General features: G+C 38.0%; 1 protein-coding gene across 1 annotated transcript; it reads left to right on the forward strand.

The window, feature by feature from the left end:
* Positions 1 to 6,501: 6,501 nt before the first annotated feature.
* Positions 6,502 to 19,766, forward strand: LOC116507322 (visual pigment-like receptor peropsin). Its single transcript, XM_032215370.1, has 6 exons — positions 6,502 to 6,622; positions 8,620 to 8,825; positions 15,973 to 16,072; positions 17,770 to 17,874; positions 18,243 to 18,466; positions 19,323 to 19,766. Exons 1-6 carry the CDS (start codon positions 6,502 to 6,504, stop codon positions 19,764 to 19,766), a joined length of 1,200 nt encoding a protein of 399 aa, XP_032071261.1.
* The last annotated feature ends 2,991 nt before the right edge of the window (positions 19,767 to 22,757 follow it).

The raw sequence follows: 22,757 nt of genomic DNA on the forward strand, positions 1-22,757 counted from the left end.
TCCTTGACTCGGGTTGTTCCCGATGTATGATCAACCCTGCAATGGTGGAGAAACTGGGCCTCAAATTAAAGACTTTGAAAACCTCTATTGTATTTTGCCAAATAGATGGGTCCATAGCAGGGGGTGGCCCAGCCCATTTTTATACTGAACCTCTAGAAATGAAAATGGGTACCTACATAGAATTGATCTCTTTTATTGTGGCTCCTGGAATGGACAGACCCCTCATTTTAGGCCTTCCCTGGCTTCGAAAATGGAACCCTCGCATAAATTGGAGGGAGGGATGGCTGCGCATTCGCACAAGCACACCTCCAGATGGGGAGGGCGTTTCCCCGGAGCCTGCTGGCTGCAGCCCCGCTTTGGCCGCCAGGGGTCAGGAGAGAATTGAGGGAGAGGAAAAGATTCCGAAAGTGTGTTGGGACCTGAGAGGAGTTTTTAGTGAAAAATCTTCAGATAAACTTCCGCCCCACCGACCTACTGATTGCTCCATCGATATTTTGCCCAGTGTCAAGCTTCCAAAGCCCCAAATATATTCCATGTCCCCTAGAGAGATGGAGGAAATGAGAAAATTCATTGATAAAAACTTGGAAAGAGGTTTCATCGAGCCAGCTCGACCCAAGGTTGCTGCACCCGTATTATTCAGAGAGAAGAAGGATGGCTCCCTGAGATTATGTGTTAATTTCAAAAACCTAAATGGTATCTCTGCCCAAAACCTCTACCCATTGCCGCTGATGAAGGACATGTTAGCCCAATTGGGGAAGGGCCGCATTTTCACTAAACTGGACCTCAGAGAAGCGTACTATAGAGTCCGCATAAAGGAGGGGGATGAATGGAAGACTGCGTTCAACTGCCCCCTCGGTTGCTTCCAGTTCCAAGTGATGCCTTTTGGCCTGCAGGGGGCGCCTGCAGTTTTCATGCAATTAATTAATGAGATCTTGCATGACCATCTTTACAAAGGCATTATCGTATATTTGGACGATATCCTTATTTACACTCAGACTTATGACGAACACGTCACGTTGGTCCGCACTGTTTTGAAAAAACTCCGGGCCGCTGAACTGTATGTCAAATTGTCCAAGTGTGAATTTCACCAGGAGAAGATTGACTACCTTGGGTATCGTATCTCCCCCGCAGGCATTGAGATGGACCCTGCTAAGGTGAAGGCGGTCACTGAGTGGGAGGCGCCCCGTACACGCAGGCAATTGCAAAAATTTTTGGGTTTTGCCAATTTCTATCGTCAGTTCATCCCTTCTTTTGCCAAAATTGTGCTTCCTATCACTAACTTGTTGAAGTCCAAAGGTGGGCCTAAACCTAAGCCTAGCAAGCCACTGGATTGGACCATGGAGTGTCAAGCAGCTTTCGAGAAATTGAAGCGCCTCTTTGCAGCGGAACCAGTTCTAAAGCATCCAGACATGGACAAGCCTTTCGTCGTCCAAGCTGATGCCAGCAACGTAGCTGTTGGGACCGTCTTGCTTCAAGCCAACGACCAAGGTAATTTGCAACCTTGCGCTTACACCTCCCGCAAGCTCATGGACACTGAAAGACGTTGGGCAATATGGGAGAAAGAGGCATTTGCAGTATGCTGGGCCTTGGCCACGTGGCACCACTTTCTAGAGGGCGCTAAACACCCCTGTGAGGTGTGGACTGACCATAAAAACTTAGAGGCTTTGAGGACTCCACGCCGCCTCTCCCCTAAGCAGATGCGCTGGGCTCAACATTTCAACCGCTTCAATTTTACACTCAAGTACATCCCGGGAGGGAAGAATTTGATGGCTGATGCTTTGTCCAGACTCCCTCAATACAACTGCTCTAAACTGAGTATTGTTCAGCCTGTCGTTCCCCCATCCAGCCTTGCCGCTCCGGTGGTCACTCGACAGCAGGCACGCTCGAAAGTGGAGGTGCCTCAGGATTTCCTTTCTGACCTCAAACGGGCCCTTCCCCAGGATGACTGGTTCCAGCAGCATCAGGGTGAATGCACAATGAGGGACGATTTACCGTGGATCGGAGCTAAGCTTTACGTCCCCGCCTCTCTTCGTCTCATCATTCTCCAACGGGCTCACGATTCCAAGCTGGTGGGGCACTTTGGTTTTGTAAAGACATTACATTTAGTAAAGAGGCAGTTTTGGTGGCCCTCTTTGAAGAAGGATATTGAACTTTATGTTGCCAGTTGTCCAGTCTGTGCAGCCGCTAAACGGCCACCAGGGAAACCGCAAGGCCTACTGCAATCCGTGGCTCGCCCTGTCGCCCCTTGGAAGGAGATTTCTATGGACTTTATTGTCGAACTTCCCGAGAGCCAGGGGCACACTGTCATTTGAGTGGTTACTGACTTATTTTCAAAACAAGTTCATTTTATTCCATGCCACAAGATTCCTTCTGCAAAGGCGCTTGCTAAACTTTTCATTTCTCACATTTACCGTTTGCATGGGGTGCCTGATCGCATCATTTCCGATAGAGGTGTCCAGTTCACTTCTGTCTTCTGGAAGGAATTTCTCAAACGCATTGGCTCTGCCCAGGGCCTAAGCTCCGCCCACCACCCTCAGACTAATGGGGCTTGTGAGAGGACTAATTCTGTCCTGGAACAATATTTACGTTGTTTCATCAATTATCAACAAGATGATTGGGTGGACTTCTTGCCGCACGCTGAAGTGGCCTACAATAATTCTGTCCATAGCAGCACTGGGTTCACTCCTTTTCATGTCGTTTATGGTCAGGATTTTGTTCCTATTCCTGAAATTCCCCTTGAGCAGCCACAAGTTTCTTCCATCTCTGAATGGAGCGAACGTTTGAGCCATGGTTGGCCTTTGGCTCTTAGTAATTTGGATGCTGCGCATCGTGCTCATAAGAAACAGGCTGATAAAAAGCGTGCGCATCCTTACCAGTACAGAGAGGGTGACCTGGTTTATTTGTCCACGAAGTTCCTGCAAACTACACAAAAGTCTAAGAAATTGGGACCTAAGTACGTCGGCCCGTTTCCCATCATCAAGATCATCAATCCTGTTTCAGTTTGTTTGCAGCTGCCCAAGCATCTCAACCGTGTTTATCCGGTTTTCCACGTTAACCTCATTAAGCCTGTTCGTGTTTCCTCTTTACATCCGCCTATGGACCCTCCACCTGCTCCCCTATTGATTGATGGTGAACGACATTTTGAGGTTCGTGAGATTTTGGACTCCCGACGGAGGCGGAATCGAATACAGTACCTAGTGGCTTGGAAGCATTTTCTTTCCTCTCATACCGAATGGATGGACAAGTCCCATGTCCGTGCTCCCCGGCTGCTTCGACAGTTTTATTCTGCTTATCCTGACAAGCCTTGACTTTTTCTTCCCCTCCCCTCTTTTTCTCTTCTGGGTTTTGTTGTTTGTCTGTTTGTTTGTGTTTTCTCGTTTTCCAGGCCTGAATGACTTTTTCCGGGAGACGGCCGGATGTCAGCCTCTGCTTTGCTGTTGCTTCGGCTGCCATGAAACGGGGAGGGTGGGCATGGTATTTGGGTGGGGTTACTCATTGTGCTGGAAGAAGGTTCTGGAGTTCAGCTGCCTAACGGACTACACATGCGTGGGAGATTCCCGCCAGGACTAACAGCACCAACATTCCATCCTCATGATGCCTTTTGAAGTTATCTCACACCTGATACTTGAGAGAATTATGATTGGACTGTAACTGTGATGCCAAGGGGTGGGGAATGGGCTATTCTATATATCCATCACTTTCACGCCTAAATAATCAGACTTCGCTACGCTATGCCTTTAATCATTTTTAATTAGTAAAAGTACACTTGATTTCTACACATGGAGTCTCGTGGTTTTCTTTCCTAATTATTTAATGGAGAGGTTCTGACACTACCTTTCAGAAATGGTGGATGGATTGTGCTATTGCCAGTGATTTTTCACTCATAAAGTGAAAAAAATGGATCTGCCTAAAGACGAAATACCCTCTTCCAGATATACTATTATTGAAAGAGACAAAATAATGTGAATTCTTAGCAATATTTCATTAATAGAATTGTGATTAATAATATGCTACATCTAGAGAAATCAATATTTAGGTTTATTGTTCTGAATCGAAGTAAAACTACTTTGTGGTGTATTATACATGCTTACATTTAGTGCTCAATATTATTATCCCTTCATATTTTAATCACTGTATCATTGAAGAATTTTCAACAAAACAAACCATCACACCCTCCTCACAAAGAAAAGTACTGAAATAGCCGGCACAGAATAGTTTTACATTTACATATGCATCTTTTTGCAGATGTTTCTTATTTTAAACAGCCAAAGTGGTTTAGCCAAAGGCATACAGTATAATTTCATGATTAAGAAGAATTCTGTATCTGAATTGTTACAATTATTAAAAGGCTTGTGCTTCTATGGAAACTTTAGGCATAGTTTTGTTCCCTTTTAATCACTTCTGTAAAATAAAATCCTGGAAGCCATAGAAATATTAAGTTTGTTTTGATTATTGATAGTGAAGGACATATACAGAATATCCTGCTTGATTATATCTGCAAGATGTGGAATTATGAAAGCAACAACTGTGGATGTTTCACACATAAGGGATAGCCAAGAGAATCACCATACAACATTAGAGGGATAAATCTATAGTGATTGACAGCAATAGATTCCTGATACATGCAGGACTACCACAGCTTGTCTTCAAACATCTAGATGAACACCTGATGGCAGCAAAAGTTAAGAATTTTCTGTACTTCTCTCATGAAATCTATTGATTGTCTGGAGGTTTGTAGCCTAGATAATTTTGTGTATGTTTGTGTGTGTGTGTACACACATATGTACATACACATTCACACACCTGCACACACACATATATCTATATCTATCTCTCTCTCTCTCTCTCTCTCTCTCTCTATATATATATATATATATATATATATATATATATATATATATATATATATATATATATATATATATATACTTAAAGTCACAACCCCTGGTATGCCCAAGTATGGGAGGAAGATCACACTTCCACTCTCTGTCATTAGGCTCGTCACAAGAGACCATCCAGACAGAAACCCAATATTTTTTACTGTTGCCTTTTTTTGTTACATTTGTTATATTTAATTTATATATATATATATATATATATATATATATATATATATATATATATATATATATATATATATATATATATATATATATGCTGATAAATAAATAAAGTCTCCCTTTATTTATTTATCAGCATAAATATAACATATATATATATATATATATATATATATATATATATATATATATATATATATATATATATATATATATATATATATATATATATATATATACACACACCGTATATACTCAAGTATAAGCCGAGTTTTTCAGCCCACTTTTTGGGCTGAAAAAAGCCGCCTCGGCTTATACTCGAGTCAGTGAAAAATTTGCCCAAAATGGAGGAGAAAAAGGGGCAGGGCCATGCCGCTGGGTGACGCTCGTGAATGGCCCGGCGCCCGTGAGTTTCCCCTCCCTCTGTGTCAGTTTGCCGCGCAGCGCACACCGCACCATCCCCCCTCCTCACGTTCTAATATAATGCAGGGCTGTCTTACGATTCCCCTTCCTCCCCCTCCTGCCGCTCTGCAACGATGTCCCACCTCCTCCTTGTTATGGCAAGCAGCCACATAGCGATGTCCCACCTCCTCTGGTACAGTGATCCAATAATAGGAATCACTGTGCCGTGTGTCATAGGAGGCGGGACATCGCTCCCGCGGCTGCACGGGACATCATCATCACAGCGGGACATCAGCATGAGTGAAGTATTTCATTGAATACACCGCTAGTTTACTGTTTTTCTTTGAAATAAATATTCAAAAACATTATTGGTATCTATTTTTATTTTTGAAATTTACCGGTAGCTGCTGCATTTCCCACCCTAGGCTTATACTCGAGTCAATAACTTTTCCAGTTTTTTGTGGTAAAATTAGGTGCCTCGGCTTATATTCGGGTCGGCCTATACTCGAGTATATACGGTATATATATATATATATATATATATATATATATATATATATATATATATATATATATGTGCTATATATATATATGATTTATTAGCCATTAAATTAAAGTTTTCTTTTTCAACAAAGGAAGAATGTTGTGCTTTCTGGCCAAATTTGGGGATATTGATTAGTCCATGAGATAAGCATTGAGGTTTTTTTTTCTTACACAGTCATTTTGTAAAGTATAGGCACACTGTTTGCACACTAAAAGGGTGTTGACATGTAACAGCCTCAGGTAATGAATAAAAACTCTTATGTCTTTGTCTAGCACAGCTTGGTGATTCCTGGGTATTAATAGATAGGATTAGCACATGCAGCAGACAGCAAAGCTCCTACTCTTCGCCTTAGCTTCCCCTTTGCTACCAGTCTCCAGTCTCATCTCTGAAGAATATAGAGCGGAGGTTTGAAATAGATAAAGCTCAGCTTCCTTCTGTGTCGCTTATCCTGGAGTGGTGGGAAACAGCAAGTTCTGGGTTCTGGGAAACCTGAAGATGTCTTTTCAGATTTCTGGTCAGGCACCCTGGAGAAACAACAATCTTACTTTTTTAAACAAAGACCACCCAATCTCTGAACAAGGAGAAACTATAATTGGCTTTTATCTGCTTGCTTTGGGTATGTATGGTTATGATGTTTCTTTGCTTTATGAAATGAAACCTATAGGAAAAGTTTAAAATAGACCACTACATTAAAGAATAGGAGTCCATTCTCTTTTCTTATGCAGTTGTTAGGAGAGCAGAACGATAATATATGTTTAGCTTAAAGTAAACAAGAATTTGGACAGGTGGGAGAGGAAGACAAGATTATCAATCCAGTATGCTATTCAGGTAAATTTGACTAGAAACTGATGAAGTTTGAGTTGCAAATAGTTTTCTTACCAAAAGTAAGTTGGTTGATGCAATCTTTTCTCAAGCCATTTGCATGAGTGCTAGTTCTAGTCCATTGTTTCTCAAGAATTCCTACTTATAATCTTCTCAAGATTATCTGAGAGGGACGTCAAAAGACTGAAGTTGACTGCTGGGCCATGTATTCAAAACTCCAGCTGTTTTTGCTGTGTTGCACAGATAGAAGCAGATGGTAAGAAGAATTAATTTTGCCTGGCTTCAACTGACAGACAGAACTGGAACCAATCAGGCAAGCTCAGAAAACTCCTATAAGGAAGTATCCATTGAAGAAAGTCTAGGCAACTATTACCAAAGAGTTCCAATCACTGCTGTGTTTTAAGAGCATGTGGAGTGGCAGGGAAAGAGTGATAGGGGAGGGATGGCCACATTGGGTTGGCTGGAGCCGGAGTGTTGGTCAGATGAAGCAGGCAGGCTCAAGTGGCTGGGGCCAATTGTCCCACTCTGGATATTTACAGAATCAGTCTGTAAATATTTTGATCCTCTTACTCGGCCTACATAATGGGCAAGAGGCCCACTTTCTGTTCATGGTTTTTGTTGGTTTCACCTCTACCATTATGGTGTTTCTCTCTGACTTTGTGAAAAATAATTTTGTGTTAAAATTATATATATAAATTAATTATTAACACAAAATTAATTAACATTAAACATTAAAAATTATTAACATTAAAATTAATTAACACATAATGGTGTTTGTTATAATTATATTTATATATATAATATTATATTATAGCAGAGCCCTACCTCTATATGTGTGGGTATGTGTGTGTGTGTGTGCATATATATATATATATATATATATATATATATATATATATATGTATGTATGTATGTATGTATGTATGTGTATATATATATATATATATATATATATATATATATATATATATATATATATATATATATATATATAGTGTGTGTGTGTGTGTGTGTGTGTGTGTCTAGTAGAAAAATCTGCATTTCAATACTTGAGTATGTCAACATTTTAATCATTTAGAGTTGTAATATGTCTATAATTTTCTATTTTAGCCATTTATATTTATAAAATACCGTATATTGTATATATTTTATAAATAAAATATATTTTATATTTTACATGTATTATTTTATTATTTTTGTAAATATATGCTTTGTATTTATCATTATATTCAAATTGTTGCATAAGTTGTCTATTTCTTTTTATTCTTTTATTCGGTTATGTAGTTAGCACTTCCATAAAGAAAATCATAATAGTGCAAAATGCTATCCTTCAGTTAACTTTGGTGAGCCCAATATTTCTGTCTTCTGCTCCCAGGTATGAGAGGCCTAATAATCTAAAAGAGGTATTTTGATTGATGTTCCTTTTAAAGTATTACAAAATGTTCAAGAAGAGAAGGCATATAATCGTTTACAATCTTTTGCACTGGAAGCTTTTAAGAAGAGACTAGACAGCCAATTGTCTGAAATGGCATAAGATCTCCTGCTTGACCATCGGGTTGGACTAGAAAATCTCCAAGGTCCTTTTCAACTCTGTTATTCTGTTACTACTATTCATATTCTTTTGATATGAACTTAAACTTTCCTTTAGAGCAAGTGCAATATACATTTTGGGGAGAAGTAATTATACAAATAGCACCCAAATAGGAAATTCTTCAAGTAGTCCCTGAATCAGAATTTGCCTTGGTTTATATGAATGCAATTTCAAATATTTTATTTAATTTTATATTCCAGGTTGGATGTCTTGGATTGGGAATAGCATTGTAATTTTTGTATTATATAAACAACGAGCTGTTCTTCAACCTACGGATTATTTGACATTTAATCTGGCTGTGTCTGATGGCAGTATTGCTATCTTTGGTTATTCCCGTGGAATCATTGACATTTTCAATGTGTTCCGAGATGATGGCTTTCTTGTTACATCAATATGGACTTGTCAGGTAAGCAGTTCATTTGATCTAATGTGCAATTGTGAAAGATAAACATCACACAATATGAAGCCTACTGTCAAGAGCATTGGTTAGGGATTATCAGAATTTAAAATGGCAGAGCCTATGAAATCAAATCCCTGCCTCTTTTTTATAGTCTCTTGTCCATTTTTTGCAACTCATGTAGGCATAATAATAACATTATTTCAACTATCAAGTGTTTAGACACAAATAAAACAAGTCACAGAGCCATTACCTAAGCAACCATAACTTTATTTTCATATTTCTCCAGTTATATTGTCTATATATCTACCATCTACTTCTAAAATACAGGTAGTCCTTATTTAATGATACTAATTGGGACCAGAAACTATTGTTGAATGACATGGCCATAGGACAAAACCCACATGAGTGCTACTTAGCAATGGCAGTTCCAGCAGTATCAGTAGCCATTATTAAATGAGGACTTTGCAGGTCATTCAGCAAGACCTCACATGATTGCAACTTTAAACTTTGCTTTATGTGAAGTTTTCAGGAAATATAACTCTAGAATAAAGCAAGGGAAGCCCACATCCCCACACAAACACAAACACAGACACACCACACACTTATATATAATAGACATCATTAAGTAATACATATCGTTCTTACATCCTGTTTATCTTAAGATGCTAAAACAAATATTTCATTTTTTAAAGTTTCATACAAAACTGTTACTCAGATTACATAAATATTGAATTAAAATGGACTCAATTATATTACAGAGCCTTAAGTAGAACATATGGAGACTTCTCCCCATTTTGCAGTCGAAAAACCATTTTGCTGACATTTCTTAATGCAGAGGGGTATGTTGCCTGCCACTTAATCTTGGGCATGGAATCGTCAAATCCTTCTCCTGCAAATGTTTCCTTTGATATCATTTTGTCTGGAACATTTGACTTTATAAATCAAACCTTCGCTAAGCACATAACATTCTATTTTTAAATGTTTTAAACCTGCAGCAAGGAAATTGAAAGCATGAGCACCTTTTATAAACTATAATTATAGTATGCTATTGGATTTTCCTGAGAGGTACAATATAGAAAGCAAGGAAAATATATTGCAGAAAAACATACATATTTGCACATGCACATACAAATGCATAGCATAGCATAGCATAGCATAGCATAGCAAAGCAAAGCAAAGCAAAGCAAAGCAAAGCAAAGCAAAGCAAAGCAAAGCAAAGCAAAGCAAACCATGGCATACACAAGATGATCTTAAATATGTAAAACATATTTTGCCTGTGGTCAATGTTGAATACTGTAGGAGGGGAGCCATGTTAATCTAAAACAGTGTTTCTCAACCTTGGTGACTTTAAGTCCTGTGGACTTCAACTCCCAGAATCCCCCAGCCAGCGGAGTTGAAGTCCACAGGACTTAAAGTCACCAAGGTTGAGAAACACTGATCTAAAGTAACAAAAAATCTGGAATATAGTTGCTGTTTTATAACCAGTTTTATTAAAAGGCAGAAGCTTTCATGAGCTACAGCTCACTCCATCAGATGCATAGAATGGCTAAACTGATATAGGATTTAAATTGAGGTGAGGTGGAGGGGAGGAAGGGAGAGTAATACAAGTTAGTTTTGCAGATGCAGGTTACATGGGAGATAGATCACATACCAATCCAATGAACAATTGTAATGTGTTAAAGACCCATTGTGCTTGTGAACTGTCTCCCTGAAAATGCTTGATGTAAAAAAGAAAAAAGAAACAAACATGCAGGGGAAAGAAAGGGAGAGAGAAAAATCAGTAACATCATCACTGCTAGTGACAGCTGGGTTTGTTGCATGATTATATATAGTAGTATGCCTTTCCAGTTTTGGTGGGTATGTGGTTTTCTTCTTGGTAGTTCCTTGATTAGGATAGCCTTTTCTGCTTGATTGTTTTTGTGGTGTTAATTCCTGATTATTTGGTTGATGGAGAGGATGTGTTCTTTTGTTTCTTTCTTAGATTTTGTGTTCTTTCTTTTGAATGGTGGAAAAATATGGTTTATGTCTATGTATAGATTGATGGCAGATTTGTCTGAAAGACAAGCTGTTAGGAATTCTCTAACTGTTTGGGATTTAGCTTGGTTTAGTATGCTCATAATTTCTCAGTTGATACTATGGTTAAGTCTGTCCATCTGTTGTGAGATTATGGTGTTTTTTCACCACATCTTCTGACTGCTAGTGAATGCTCATGGATGTGCTCTGCTAATCTTCTGTGTGTCTGTCTTACAGAGTGGTTGCTATGGTCCTTCTACTCTATGTTGTAGATGACACCTTTTCCCCCCATCTTGGGCTACTGGGTCATTTGGTTTACTTAAGATGTTTTGGAGGGCTTTAGTTGGTTTTTCTGCTACAGTGATGGCATGTGGTTGTAATGGTCTCTTGGTTGTTTCTGAGATGTTTTTGATGTATGACAGTGTTATCATTTTCTTATGTTAGGTGATTATTTCTCTGATTTGTTGATATATTTGTCCACTAAACTGAAATTAGGTGATGAAACATAGGTTGATGAGGTCCATGACACCAGGTATTTCAATCTTACTATATTTGGCTGGGTCAGGTGTGTTGTGTAGTACTGCTGCCATGGATTCTTTCATGGGTTCTGGAGATAAAAAGACATTGTAACATTGTTACATCTGTAACATTGAATGACATAATACTTTTCTCTTATAGACACATTTTATTACCACGTATCATTATAATAATCCACAAGCTAATTAAATAATCCATTAATGTAGCTATATGCTAATAACATCAAGTCTGTAGACAATCAAGTAATTGAGACTATAGGTTTGTCCTTCCTATCTATTCCCTAAAATAAATATTTTAGCTATAACATTGCAAATGTATTTTCTTTATCCCATGACAATAGTTCAAAAGAGCAACTGAAAAGATTAAAATCTTATCTCAGAATAAAGTTAATACCTGTAATCTATTTCTTTCAAAAGGAATGCTTTTGGGAGATTATATAAACCTATATCTAAATGAAGCAATAACATTTATCAAATTCACAGGGAAAATGTCAAAGATCTGGAGGGTTACTTACTTCTGTAGTTGAATCACTAGGAATATGTGACCTAGTGGTTTATGATCTCCTAAAAAGACAAGTTAGGAGGGCCAAATTGTTTATTGCCGTCTGAGGGCTACACATCATCATATTATGTTGCTATCTAATTCATTGAATTTGATCATAAAATATATTTATTCCTACCAATAACTTCAAAAAGATTTTCATGGCTGTCCAAGCCTAGGAATAGCTCTAAGGTACTGTTGCCAAACTGGCTTTCACCAACTCAAACAACAATTCATTTATTGGTGTGATATTTTCAACAAAACACAATTTGCTCTGCCAATGTGCAATATAAAGTCAAATGCAAAGGCTGAAACTAAGTCTGACCTTATCTGAGAAACAAATATTTTGCAAACCATCAAATCTCAGTTTAAAGCATATTTTCTGAAAAGCATCTCTAATAAATGCTAACTCTAGCAATTAAATATAGAAAGGCTTACCCTCAAAAGTGATGTTCTATTTGATGTACACTTGTGCTCATTGATGCAGATGCTAGTGAAGATAATATTGGTACAAGCAATAATGATAGAAACACTGAACATATAATTTCTAAAGAGAGCTACTATAGAAATTAATTATTCATTTAGTGACCAAAACTGCAATCTTATATGTTTAACAGTAAATCACCTCCTAACCTCCACGAGCTTACATCTGAGTAGATAAAATTATCAGTCATGCCATCAGAAATTGTCATGAATAATGTATGGTAAGACATAACTTTTTCACATTAGTTCAAAGACCATTCATAACTCAAATTGTCTGTCTGTCTGTCTGTCTGTCTGTCTGTCTATCTATCTATCTATCTATCTATCTATCTATCTATCTATCTATCTATCTATCTATCTATCATTTCAGTATTTTTCATCTTCCATATCTTTTCATTTCAGTCAGTCATATTTGATTCTTTGGACAAGTCCCTGCATATTTTTGTCAAAGCTTTTTCAGAAGTAGTTTGCCATTGCTTGCTTCCTAAGAAAAAGAGACTGGCCCAAGTTCATTCAGCAGCCTTTCTGACTAAGGAAATTTCTGGCCTCATGCCTTCACCCACCCCACCAAATTGTCTCTTGGGATCCATATGCCAACATTTAAGTCAGGTTAAACCTGGGACTTTAAAGGCAACGTTTATTATTATCTCTTTTTATCTGAATCAGATTGGATTGCATCCTGCAAAAGTATACACAAGTCTGTGTTCTTGTGTTTTAGGGTACTGTTAAAAGCACAGGAGCAGGACTATGATAGAGAGACAGAATAAAAGATCAACATTCATCAAGCATTCTTATGAAATTTTCTTTTTAATCATTTGACAATCTGATCCCATTAATGTTTACTTGAAAATAATTGCTGTGGCGTACAATGGAAATTACTTCCAAGCAATTCTGACTTTGGGTATAATCTTGTTCACTTTATCCTGAGAGGATACTGGACTTGAGTTCTGAGTATATAGGATTGTGGTACTAATGCAAAAAGCACAAGAAGAAACTTGCATAAATACAATATGGTGATTGCATGGGTTGTTTTGCTTAACATGCAGGCAATACATAAGGTAAAAGTTAATGAATCCCTATATTATAGAAAGAGCAGTCTTAGTATAAAACTGCCAATCTGTTAATATTTTCTAATCACAAAAATGAAAAGTCAAAGTGGTCAATAATGAAATTAGATAAACATTCTTGATGTACATTCTTGTACAAAATAGTCAATTATTACTTTCATTCTTTCTTCATTGAATAGAAAACTTCTCTAAATAGAAAAACTATTCCAACCACACTTAGGAGATGTTAAATCCAATAATGCTACTTGATATTTGAAGAGTAACATTTGTTCTTGGAACAATTTCAAGAACATCAAATTCCTTCTGCCCACTGACTGCATTCTTTTTTTCCCAGTCAGTAATTGTATTAGCTAACCTACGTTTGTTTGCATTCTTTGGTTTTGAGTCTACAAGTTGTGTGATCTCAAGCATTGGACAAACCCTGTGGATTATAAGACATGCTTTAAAGCTCAGTGTGTGCAGTATGATCCCAGTAAACATTGATTAAGCCAACCATGTTGCCGGGTGACAATTACCATGCAAAAAGTTAGAAGTTGGCTCAAAGTCAACCTCTAGTGCTTTTTTACCTGAAGTAAATTCATTTAGTGTTTTTTAAGGTAGAAACATGAATTGAGATGTTGAATCAGATGGCTTAAGTTCTGAAAGGGAAATATTTATGCATTTCCCCAAACAGATGTGAACTATGGGAAAAATAAACATAAAAATGACAATAATTTGAATAGAAATCTGCATTTCTTAATATTTATTTATATAATCATCATTTTAAATTAATTTATGGAATGAACATTCCCAAGAAAGCAAAATAAATTCAAAATGTTGGACAGTACTCCAGATAACTTAGATCAGGGGTCCACAACCTCTGGGCTATTCGGAATTGACCCACAGCTCATGTAAGTTAAACTGTGCGCATGCACTCTGGCCCACCACTCGTGCAAGGGTTCACCGCTCACATGATCCAAATCCCCTCCCCCCCAGCCAGTCCACCAAGCTACAAAGGTTGGGGACATAGTTCAGTTCTTATTCTATTAATATGTTCTTAAAACATCCACTTGTTTAATAAACTACCTCATAATTAATTATACCTCACTGAAACAATAATCTTATTAGTATCTCCTCTATACATAATTCCATATTACAGTTCAAATTAACTATAGTGCATATCCCACTTTCCTTCAAGTTAAAGAAGCTCTGCACATTTTAAAGAACTCTCTTTATAGAATGCTCTAAGAACATTTTATAAAAAAATAAATAGCTGCTTCTTTCAGGTAGAGAGAAACAACATATTTTTTCTGGGTTGACAGTGTCCAGTGGCATCCATGAGAGGTGTCAAAGAAGTCAAGATGGTGGCCACAACCATGAAATTAAAGCTTTTCTTGACTTTTTTTTTACATCCTCACCTCCCTAATTGCGTCTGCCTGGCATATCATATATTTTTCATAGCATGTGATATATTTTTTGCCATGAACATATGCAGTATGACTATTTTTCCCCAGTTTCTAATTCTTCTGACTGTGCTCCACTTTGCATTTCAAAATTCCTGTAAGTAACTTTTGTCTATATGTCAGGAGCAAAGAATCAGGACCATATGTTAAATTGCAGGCAAGAAGATTTATTGTTCAAGAGTATGCAAATAATCTAGTAAATTAACATTCAGTGCTAAATTGGCTCTAGATAAGGGTCAATGGAATTTAAGAGCAGTTGAATTTAGACAGCTTGTGGGAATGTAACAACTCTAGTTGATGACTCACTTATCTCTGCTCCCTGGCTCTGGTTGTTCTTCTCCTACATAACAGCAATTATAAGTGCTTAACTTTGGCTGTTTCATAATCCTTTTCCATGTCAATGTAAAAAAAAAATCTGCCTTTCTCCTTTTGTATAACTCAAGAGAGTTACTTCTTCATTTAACACATTCACATTGTATGCTTGATTTTGTTTTATTATTATTATTTTTTATTTAGTTTGTCCAACATGTACAAGATAACAGGTATTAAGTATAAACATGGACATGAACAAAGGAATGGATACAAATGAATGGGGACAGTAGGACAGGGATGGTAGGCACGCTGGTGCACTTATGCACGCCCCCTTACGGATCTCTTAGGAATGAGGTGAGGTCCATGGGAGAAGTTTGTGGATGAAGCTGTGGGGTTTTGGGGATGTAACAACCGAGTCAAGTAGAGTATTACAGGTGTTGACCACTCTGTTGCTGAAGTCATATTTTCTGCAATCAAATTTGGAGTGATTAACCTTGAGTTTGTATCTATTGTTTGCCCATGATGAAACAATATTACATTGATACATCCTGGAATATTTACTATTTCTCTTGGTATTCTAAAACCAAGGGGTGCAACTAATCCAGCATTTCTAAGCCTCATAAACTTTAAGACATACAGTATGTAATTCAACTCCCAGAATTCCTTGGCTGGAGAATTTTGGGACTTCAGATCCATATGTCTTAAAGTTGCTGGAGTTGAAAGCATTGCTCTAATCTATACATTTATGTATTTATTTAGATTGATGGATTTCTGACATTGCTGTTTGGCCTTGCCAGTATTAATACACTCACGGTGATTAGTGTAACTCGCTATATAAAAGGGTGCCATCCCAACAGAGGTAAGAGATTTAGGAAATATAAAGTTCAATCAACTAGATTTGCACTATTATAATAAGTTTGTAAGAAAATCAGAATTTATATATATTTATAGACTGTTGTTCAAATATTTGGTCTGAAGGCCTTGTTTAGTGACAGTTCAAAGTTACAACGGAACTAAAAAAAGTGACTTGTGACCATTTTTCACACCTAAAATTGTTGCAGCTTCCCCATGGTCACATGATTAAAATTCAGATGCTCGATAACTGACTCATCCTTATGATGGTTGCAGTGTCCTGAGATCATGTGATCACATTTTGCAACCTTCAAGTCAATGGGGAAGCCAGATTCACTTAACCACCATGTCACTAATTTAATAACTGGAGAGATTCACTTAACTGTGGCAAAAAAATGTCATAAAATGGGGCAAAACTCAACAAATGTTTCACTTAGCAACAGAAATTTGGGGCTCAATTGTGGTCATAAATCGAGGACAATCTGTACCGGCATCCAGCATACCTGAGCTATCAGGTTGGAGAAGACTTAATTTATATTACATTTACTAATGAATATGCTCATTGTTTTCACTAATTCAGGACAAAACCACAGATTTTTATTACATGTCTTTGATATATACAGTACATGTATACAATTTAGAGGCTGCCTACTCCAAATTATTCCATGTGTCTTATATTTTTAAACAAGAAACAATAAAATAAATCACATGCATCCAGAAAAACTATGCAAACAAAGCAAAATCCCTGCAGAGTCTTGATAGTCATTCTGCCTCAAGGCCTAAGAGAATAGGCAGGCTTTCAAGCCTTTCTGAATACCAAAACTGGAGCCATTCAGATCTCAAGGGGAATTCTCTCCAAAGAGCAAACATTGAGAAAAAAGAAAACAAGTCCTAATCGATGATAATATCAAGAGGACCCGGAAAGCATCCATTCTACCTTACTTGGCAGGTAGGACTATTAGAAATAAGCTGTTTCTCAAATAACAATGCCCTATGCCTGTGATAGCAAACCTATGGCATGAGTCGCACACGGAGCTATATTTGCCAGCAAAGCAGCCCTCACATCCGGCATGCATGCGTAATTTTCGGCCTTCCCCCGTCTTCAGGAAAGCCTACAAAGGCTGGGGAGGGCAAAAATTGCCCCCCCCCCCACGTGGGGGATGGTTGTGTCTGCATGCACAGGTGGGTGGGGCTTACACATGCGATAGCGCGCGCACACACACAATTTTGGCATGCCTTTAGAAAAAGGTTAGCCATCACTGCCCTATGCCATGAAGACTTTATAGGTAGCAACCAGCCCCTTGAATTGCACCAGGAAGCAATGTAGCTTACCAATGTAGCTAACAAAGAAATGGTGTTACATGGGCATCCTATGGCATGCTCATTGCTGTCCATGTCATTGTCTTCTAGATGAGTTGTATCTCCCAACTGCAGGGCAGTTTGCAAACTCAGCATCTATGAATTGACTGGGGCATGTCCTGGACTGATCTAAGAACAGACCCTAAAAGGCCCTAGTGGTAAAATGGCCATACCTGCCACCTGCTCTTCAATCATAAATTTATCAGCGCACAACAGTAATTGTGTACATTGCTTATGTGGATGACCTTATTATAAAAATCAGTGGGAATTACTCTCAGGAAAGTGATACTTTATCATTATATTATTGTGAAAGTATTAAAAACCCATTTCTGGTGTTTATTTCAGCATATTGTATCAGCCTGAGCAGTGTCTCCTTTGCTATTTTTCTTATCTGGACAACAGCTTTCTTCTGGTCACTGGCTCCACTCTTGGGATGGGGGAGCTATACAGGTAATTCAAATTATTTTGTATGTCCAAGTATGGCTACTTTTGATAATGCTGCTACCAAATCAGCTATCATTTCTGTATTGAAAGAAGGAAGAAAAGGAGGGAGGGAGGGAAGGAGGGAGGGAGGGAAGGAGGGAGGGAGGAAGTCATTATGGTAAAAATATCATAGTCTTCCTGATAAAAAGTTCTTTGACTTCCCAATATACATTTCACTGTCCTCTTTAACATGCCTTAAGACATTCTAACCTTTCCCTCTAGTGAACAACCCTGCCCCGTCCCACCTCCCCAGCAGAGTAGCTTTTTAAAATGCAAAAGTTAAAAATAACCTAGTTTAAAAACTGTACAATGAACCAAGTTCTCCTGCTTCCTAGACCGGATGTATGGAACATGTGAAATCGACTGGACAAAAGCCAATTCCTCAACCACATATAAGTCCTACATTGTGTCAGTGTTCATCTGCTGTTTCTTTGTCCCTGTGATAGTCATGGTTTTCTCATACACATCCATCATCAATACAGTTAAGTCAAGCCATGCATTAAGTGGAATGGGTGACCCTACGGATAGGCAGCGGAGAATGGAGCAAAGCGTTACCAGGGTAAGGTCTGGCCATTTTTCTCTTGCAAAAACAAAACTGCAAAAACTCCATTGTGATAGCTATTATATCTGGTCAGCATAGATATGCTGCCATTCAATGGTCAGTTGGGATCTTTGCAACCCAGATATAGTACTTTTCCCATATGTTTCTCTCTTCTCATCCACAACAATGCTGCATAAGGCAATAGGACAGATATAAATAGAGAATCATGACATCGATTTATTAATTGATTTACAGTATATTTAAACTGACACTTCGGATAAGAAACCAAGCCGAAGAGGCTTTGAGGATAAATGCATGGAACCATTACAAAAAGGTCTCTCTCTTACCAAAACCAATTTGAAAGGTCAAATCCCCCAAAATAAAATTCATATTATGCTTAAATGCAGCTCAAGAGTAGGTCATAAAAGACTCTCTAAATTACATGTTCTGATATTTATTGTGAATAACAGTAATTCATGTGGGTCAAGAAAGACAAGATGGCAGCTACAACTGCATGAATCAAGCCTTGGTCCTTTTTTAATGTGTTGGGTGTGCAATGGTTGTGAAAAAGGAGCAGGGCTTCTATCAGGGGGCTGCAACAACCAACTTGACTTTTCTTTGACCCCACTGCTGTGCAAGTGCTCAAGCAAAATGACAAGGCAAACTATGAAGAGCATGGCTTTTGAGAGAGCAAGCTTTAGGCTAAAGCCAAGTACAGTCTGGCTTAGGACCTCAAAGCTTAGCAGGCAGCAATGCTGCCCCCTCTTCCAATTGTTGGTTTCTGACATAAAGTTCAGTAAATCTAAATTGACGAAGGTGTTGGGCATGGAAAAGGAAACCAGCAAGTCTCATTCTTCCATTTTCTCTCATCTAGATCTCCCTTGTTGTCTGCACATGTTTTATTGCTGCCTGGTCCCCATATGCTGTCATTTCCATGTGGTCTGCCTGTGGTTACACCGTCCCCAACTTAACCAGCATCTTTGCCAGCCTTTTTGCAAAATCTGCCAGCTTTTATAATCCTATCATCTACTTTGGGATGAGCTCCAAATTCCGAAAAGATATCTCCATCTTCTTCCACTTTGCCAAAGAAATCAAGGACCCCGTAAAGCTCAAACAGTTCAAGATCATCAAGCAGAAAATGGACAACTCCGCATCTCGTGGAGAAGAGAAGAAGGCAATAAATGCACAGCCCACCCTGCGTTTTGATTCAGAGAAGGGGAGTCATTCTAATACACCTCCTCCAGTAAATAGAGAAGAGGGTTTGGTTGCTTTTGATGATTTGCCCTCAAATCCTGACTTTGAATGTGATCGACTGTAAAGATGAGCAATGATGGACATCTAATTAATGCAACAACAGAATATGGATTTCTTTGAGTGTCCTTTCTTTGTCTCCACCATATCATATGAAAGCCCATTTGATTTTAAACAAAGTTAAGAGATATGAAAGTAAGAATGAAATCATAAGACTGATAATGTCTATGGAGCTTCTCAGTCATCCAGGTCATGGTTATCCCAAAGGTGCTTTTTCAAGAGGCAACTTGACTTTCTGGTTTTTCTGTGAAGATGTTTTGCTTCTCATCCAAGAAGCTTCTTCAGCTCTGAAGAAACTGAAGAACCTTCTTGCATGAAAAGTAAAACGCCTTCCAAGAAAACCAGATGTTCCCGTTGCTTCTTGAAAAAGCATTTTTGAGACAAGACTAATAACATTTTCTTAGTAAGTGACTACATATGAAGTAAAACAGCAGAATCTTAACATGAATGGTATTTATTTCCCTTCTAGTGCTGGAAGATTGCTGGTGAAAGATATTCTTGCACAATTCTTATTCTCTGGCAGGTTTAACAAAAATGACAAATCCCCCCCCCCAGTCTTAGAAATTTGAAGTTACATTTTTCTGCCTTTTTATTCCTTGCTTGGAATCCCGTGTTGTTTTGTTTGCTTCACCAAAGCGCAATATTGCTTTGATAATTAGGAAAACTTTGCCAACAGCAGCATTTGAATGTGGCTCTACATTCAGCCACCAGAGGGTAGAAAATAATTAATATTCTTACTAAATATACTAACTTCTACAGAGACTGCTATAAAAAAATCAAGCCATTATTAGCCAGCACTGGGGCTGGCAATCTTGATTCCTTAATCATAGCTGAATATAGATTACAAGCAAAAGCTAGTTTATATATTTTAGGTAATGCTGAAGAAAACAGCTAAATTAGCCAATTTAAAGGAAAGGAGAAAATGTTTTTTTCTAACTATTCTAGAAATACAACTATTATTCCATATGGTTGTTGTTATTATTACACTGCCTTTTTAATATACTATTAAATATACTATGTACTATTAAAATTTTCATTGTGTTTGTCTGTCTGTACCACGTTAACCCAATTGCTGCAACAATTTTTGAATCAAGGCACCTAAAATCCACTAACTTAAAGAAGGAGTACAAATCTAGGGCCCATTACTCCAAGGGAATCAAAGTTTCTGAAGATGTTTAGACCAGTTTTATTTGCAAAAAGTATGATTGTTGCAACAGTCCCATTTCTGGTACTTCCTGCCAGCTTCCACAAGCAAGTCAATGGGAAAGCTGGCAGGAAATTGGAAGTCACTCCTGCTCCAACTGCTCTTTTGCTCATGGTGGTTCTGCTTATCTGGTCACATCAGACTGTGCTACCTTTCTCTCAAAGGATGACCTAATAGGTCATTGGATTATCTATCTTATCTATATACCTAATATTTTTGCCACCTATTTCCCCACAATAATAACAACCTATGAGATGGGTTTGACAGAGAGAGAGAGAGAGAGACACTAGTCCAGAAGCAGGGATTATATTCAGGAATATTTTGTAATAAAATATGTTCCAAGATCTTTAAGGGATCTGGGTATATACCCCTGCCTTTAATACAGGGGTGCCAAACTGGCAGCCCACAGGCCAGATGCGTTGCACATAGGCCACATCCATCCCATCTTCGCAAATGGGAAAAACATCACAAAACATCACATGACGCAGCAAGTTTGGCACCCATGCTTTAATAGGACCAGTCAAAATGCCAACAAAGTAGGGATGAAAGCTGTTTGCCAAAATTTTTCATTATACTAGGAAATACTCAAAAAAGAGGGAGGGAGGGAGGAGGGAAGGAAATGAAAGAGTGAAAAATTCTAGCTATGTAGTTTTAATAATGACATGTATCTTGGACTCGTGATGCTAACACTATTTTGGAATGTCTATGGAGATTCTCGGTCATCCAGGTCATGGTTGTCCCAAAGGTGCTTTTTTCAAGAGGCAACTGGACTTTCTGGTTTTTCTTTGAAGACATTTCGTTTCTCCTCCAAGAAATATCTTCAAAAAAAATCAGTGTCCATTTGCCTGTTGAAAAAAGCATCTTTGGGACTATTTTGGAACCTGAATTGAGAAGCAAAGATGATGATATTGTATATTCTGTCTTACTTTTGCTAACATAGCAATTCAAGACAATGTGAGAATTCTATCTTACATAAAAATCCTGACTGACAGTTTTAAAATTTCTATTTAACCTTCCTCCAATAAATAGTCTGAGAATATGATACTTCTATATAATGAAATGTTTGGATTAATTTAATTCAAGCACCCATCTCCATAGAGGGTGTTATTGTTTATAATACAAAAAGAAAGAAACAATCACAAGAAAACCTTAAGTTGAAGGCAGCATGTTATAATAATATGAATGACATTAAAGCAAAATTGAATCACATTTTGGTGGAAGAACTGAAATTTGAGATATTGCATTCTCAGCATGGTTACACAATTAACTTCAGTTGGTAGAAATTTCATCCAAATAATGTTATGACAGCTGTGTAGCATTAATTATTGGGCTAGCGCACGGTTGTCAAACTCAGCATGTTACATTGCCATCACCTGACATTCCGTGACATTTTCTCCATTCACGGAACTGAGGTGGGTGTGGCCTGCGCATGATGCATCTGGTCCACAGGCCACCAGTTTGACATCCCTGGGCTAATGGTTCTCTGTCAACCATTATAATACTTTATAAAAGCCACAGCTAGATTCACATAATATAAAAATGGTGTGTAAACCCAGTCAACCAGTAAATGGAAAACATCTGACGTTGGTCTATATTCTTAACTCTTTTTTTTCTTTTTGTGCATATGTATGTCTCCAAGATATAATATTGTTCCTTTGACTATTAAGTGAGTGGGCAGGGGAGAGAAACTACTAGCAGTTTGCAAGCCAGTGGAACTGTACACAGTTCAGTAGGGAGATGATAGGTGCCTCATGTGTTTTCACAAAATTTACATTTTGCTACTTGTGATCTTTG

Source organism: Thamnophis elegans, chromosome 4 (assembly GCF_009769535.1).
Source record: "Thamnophis elegans isolate rThaEle1 chromosome 4, rThaEle1.pri, whole genome shotgun sequence".
In the NCBI taxonomy this organism is placed as follows: Eukaryota; Metazoa; Chordata; class Lepidosauria; order Squamata; family Colubridae; genus Thamnophis; species Thamnophis elegans.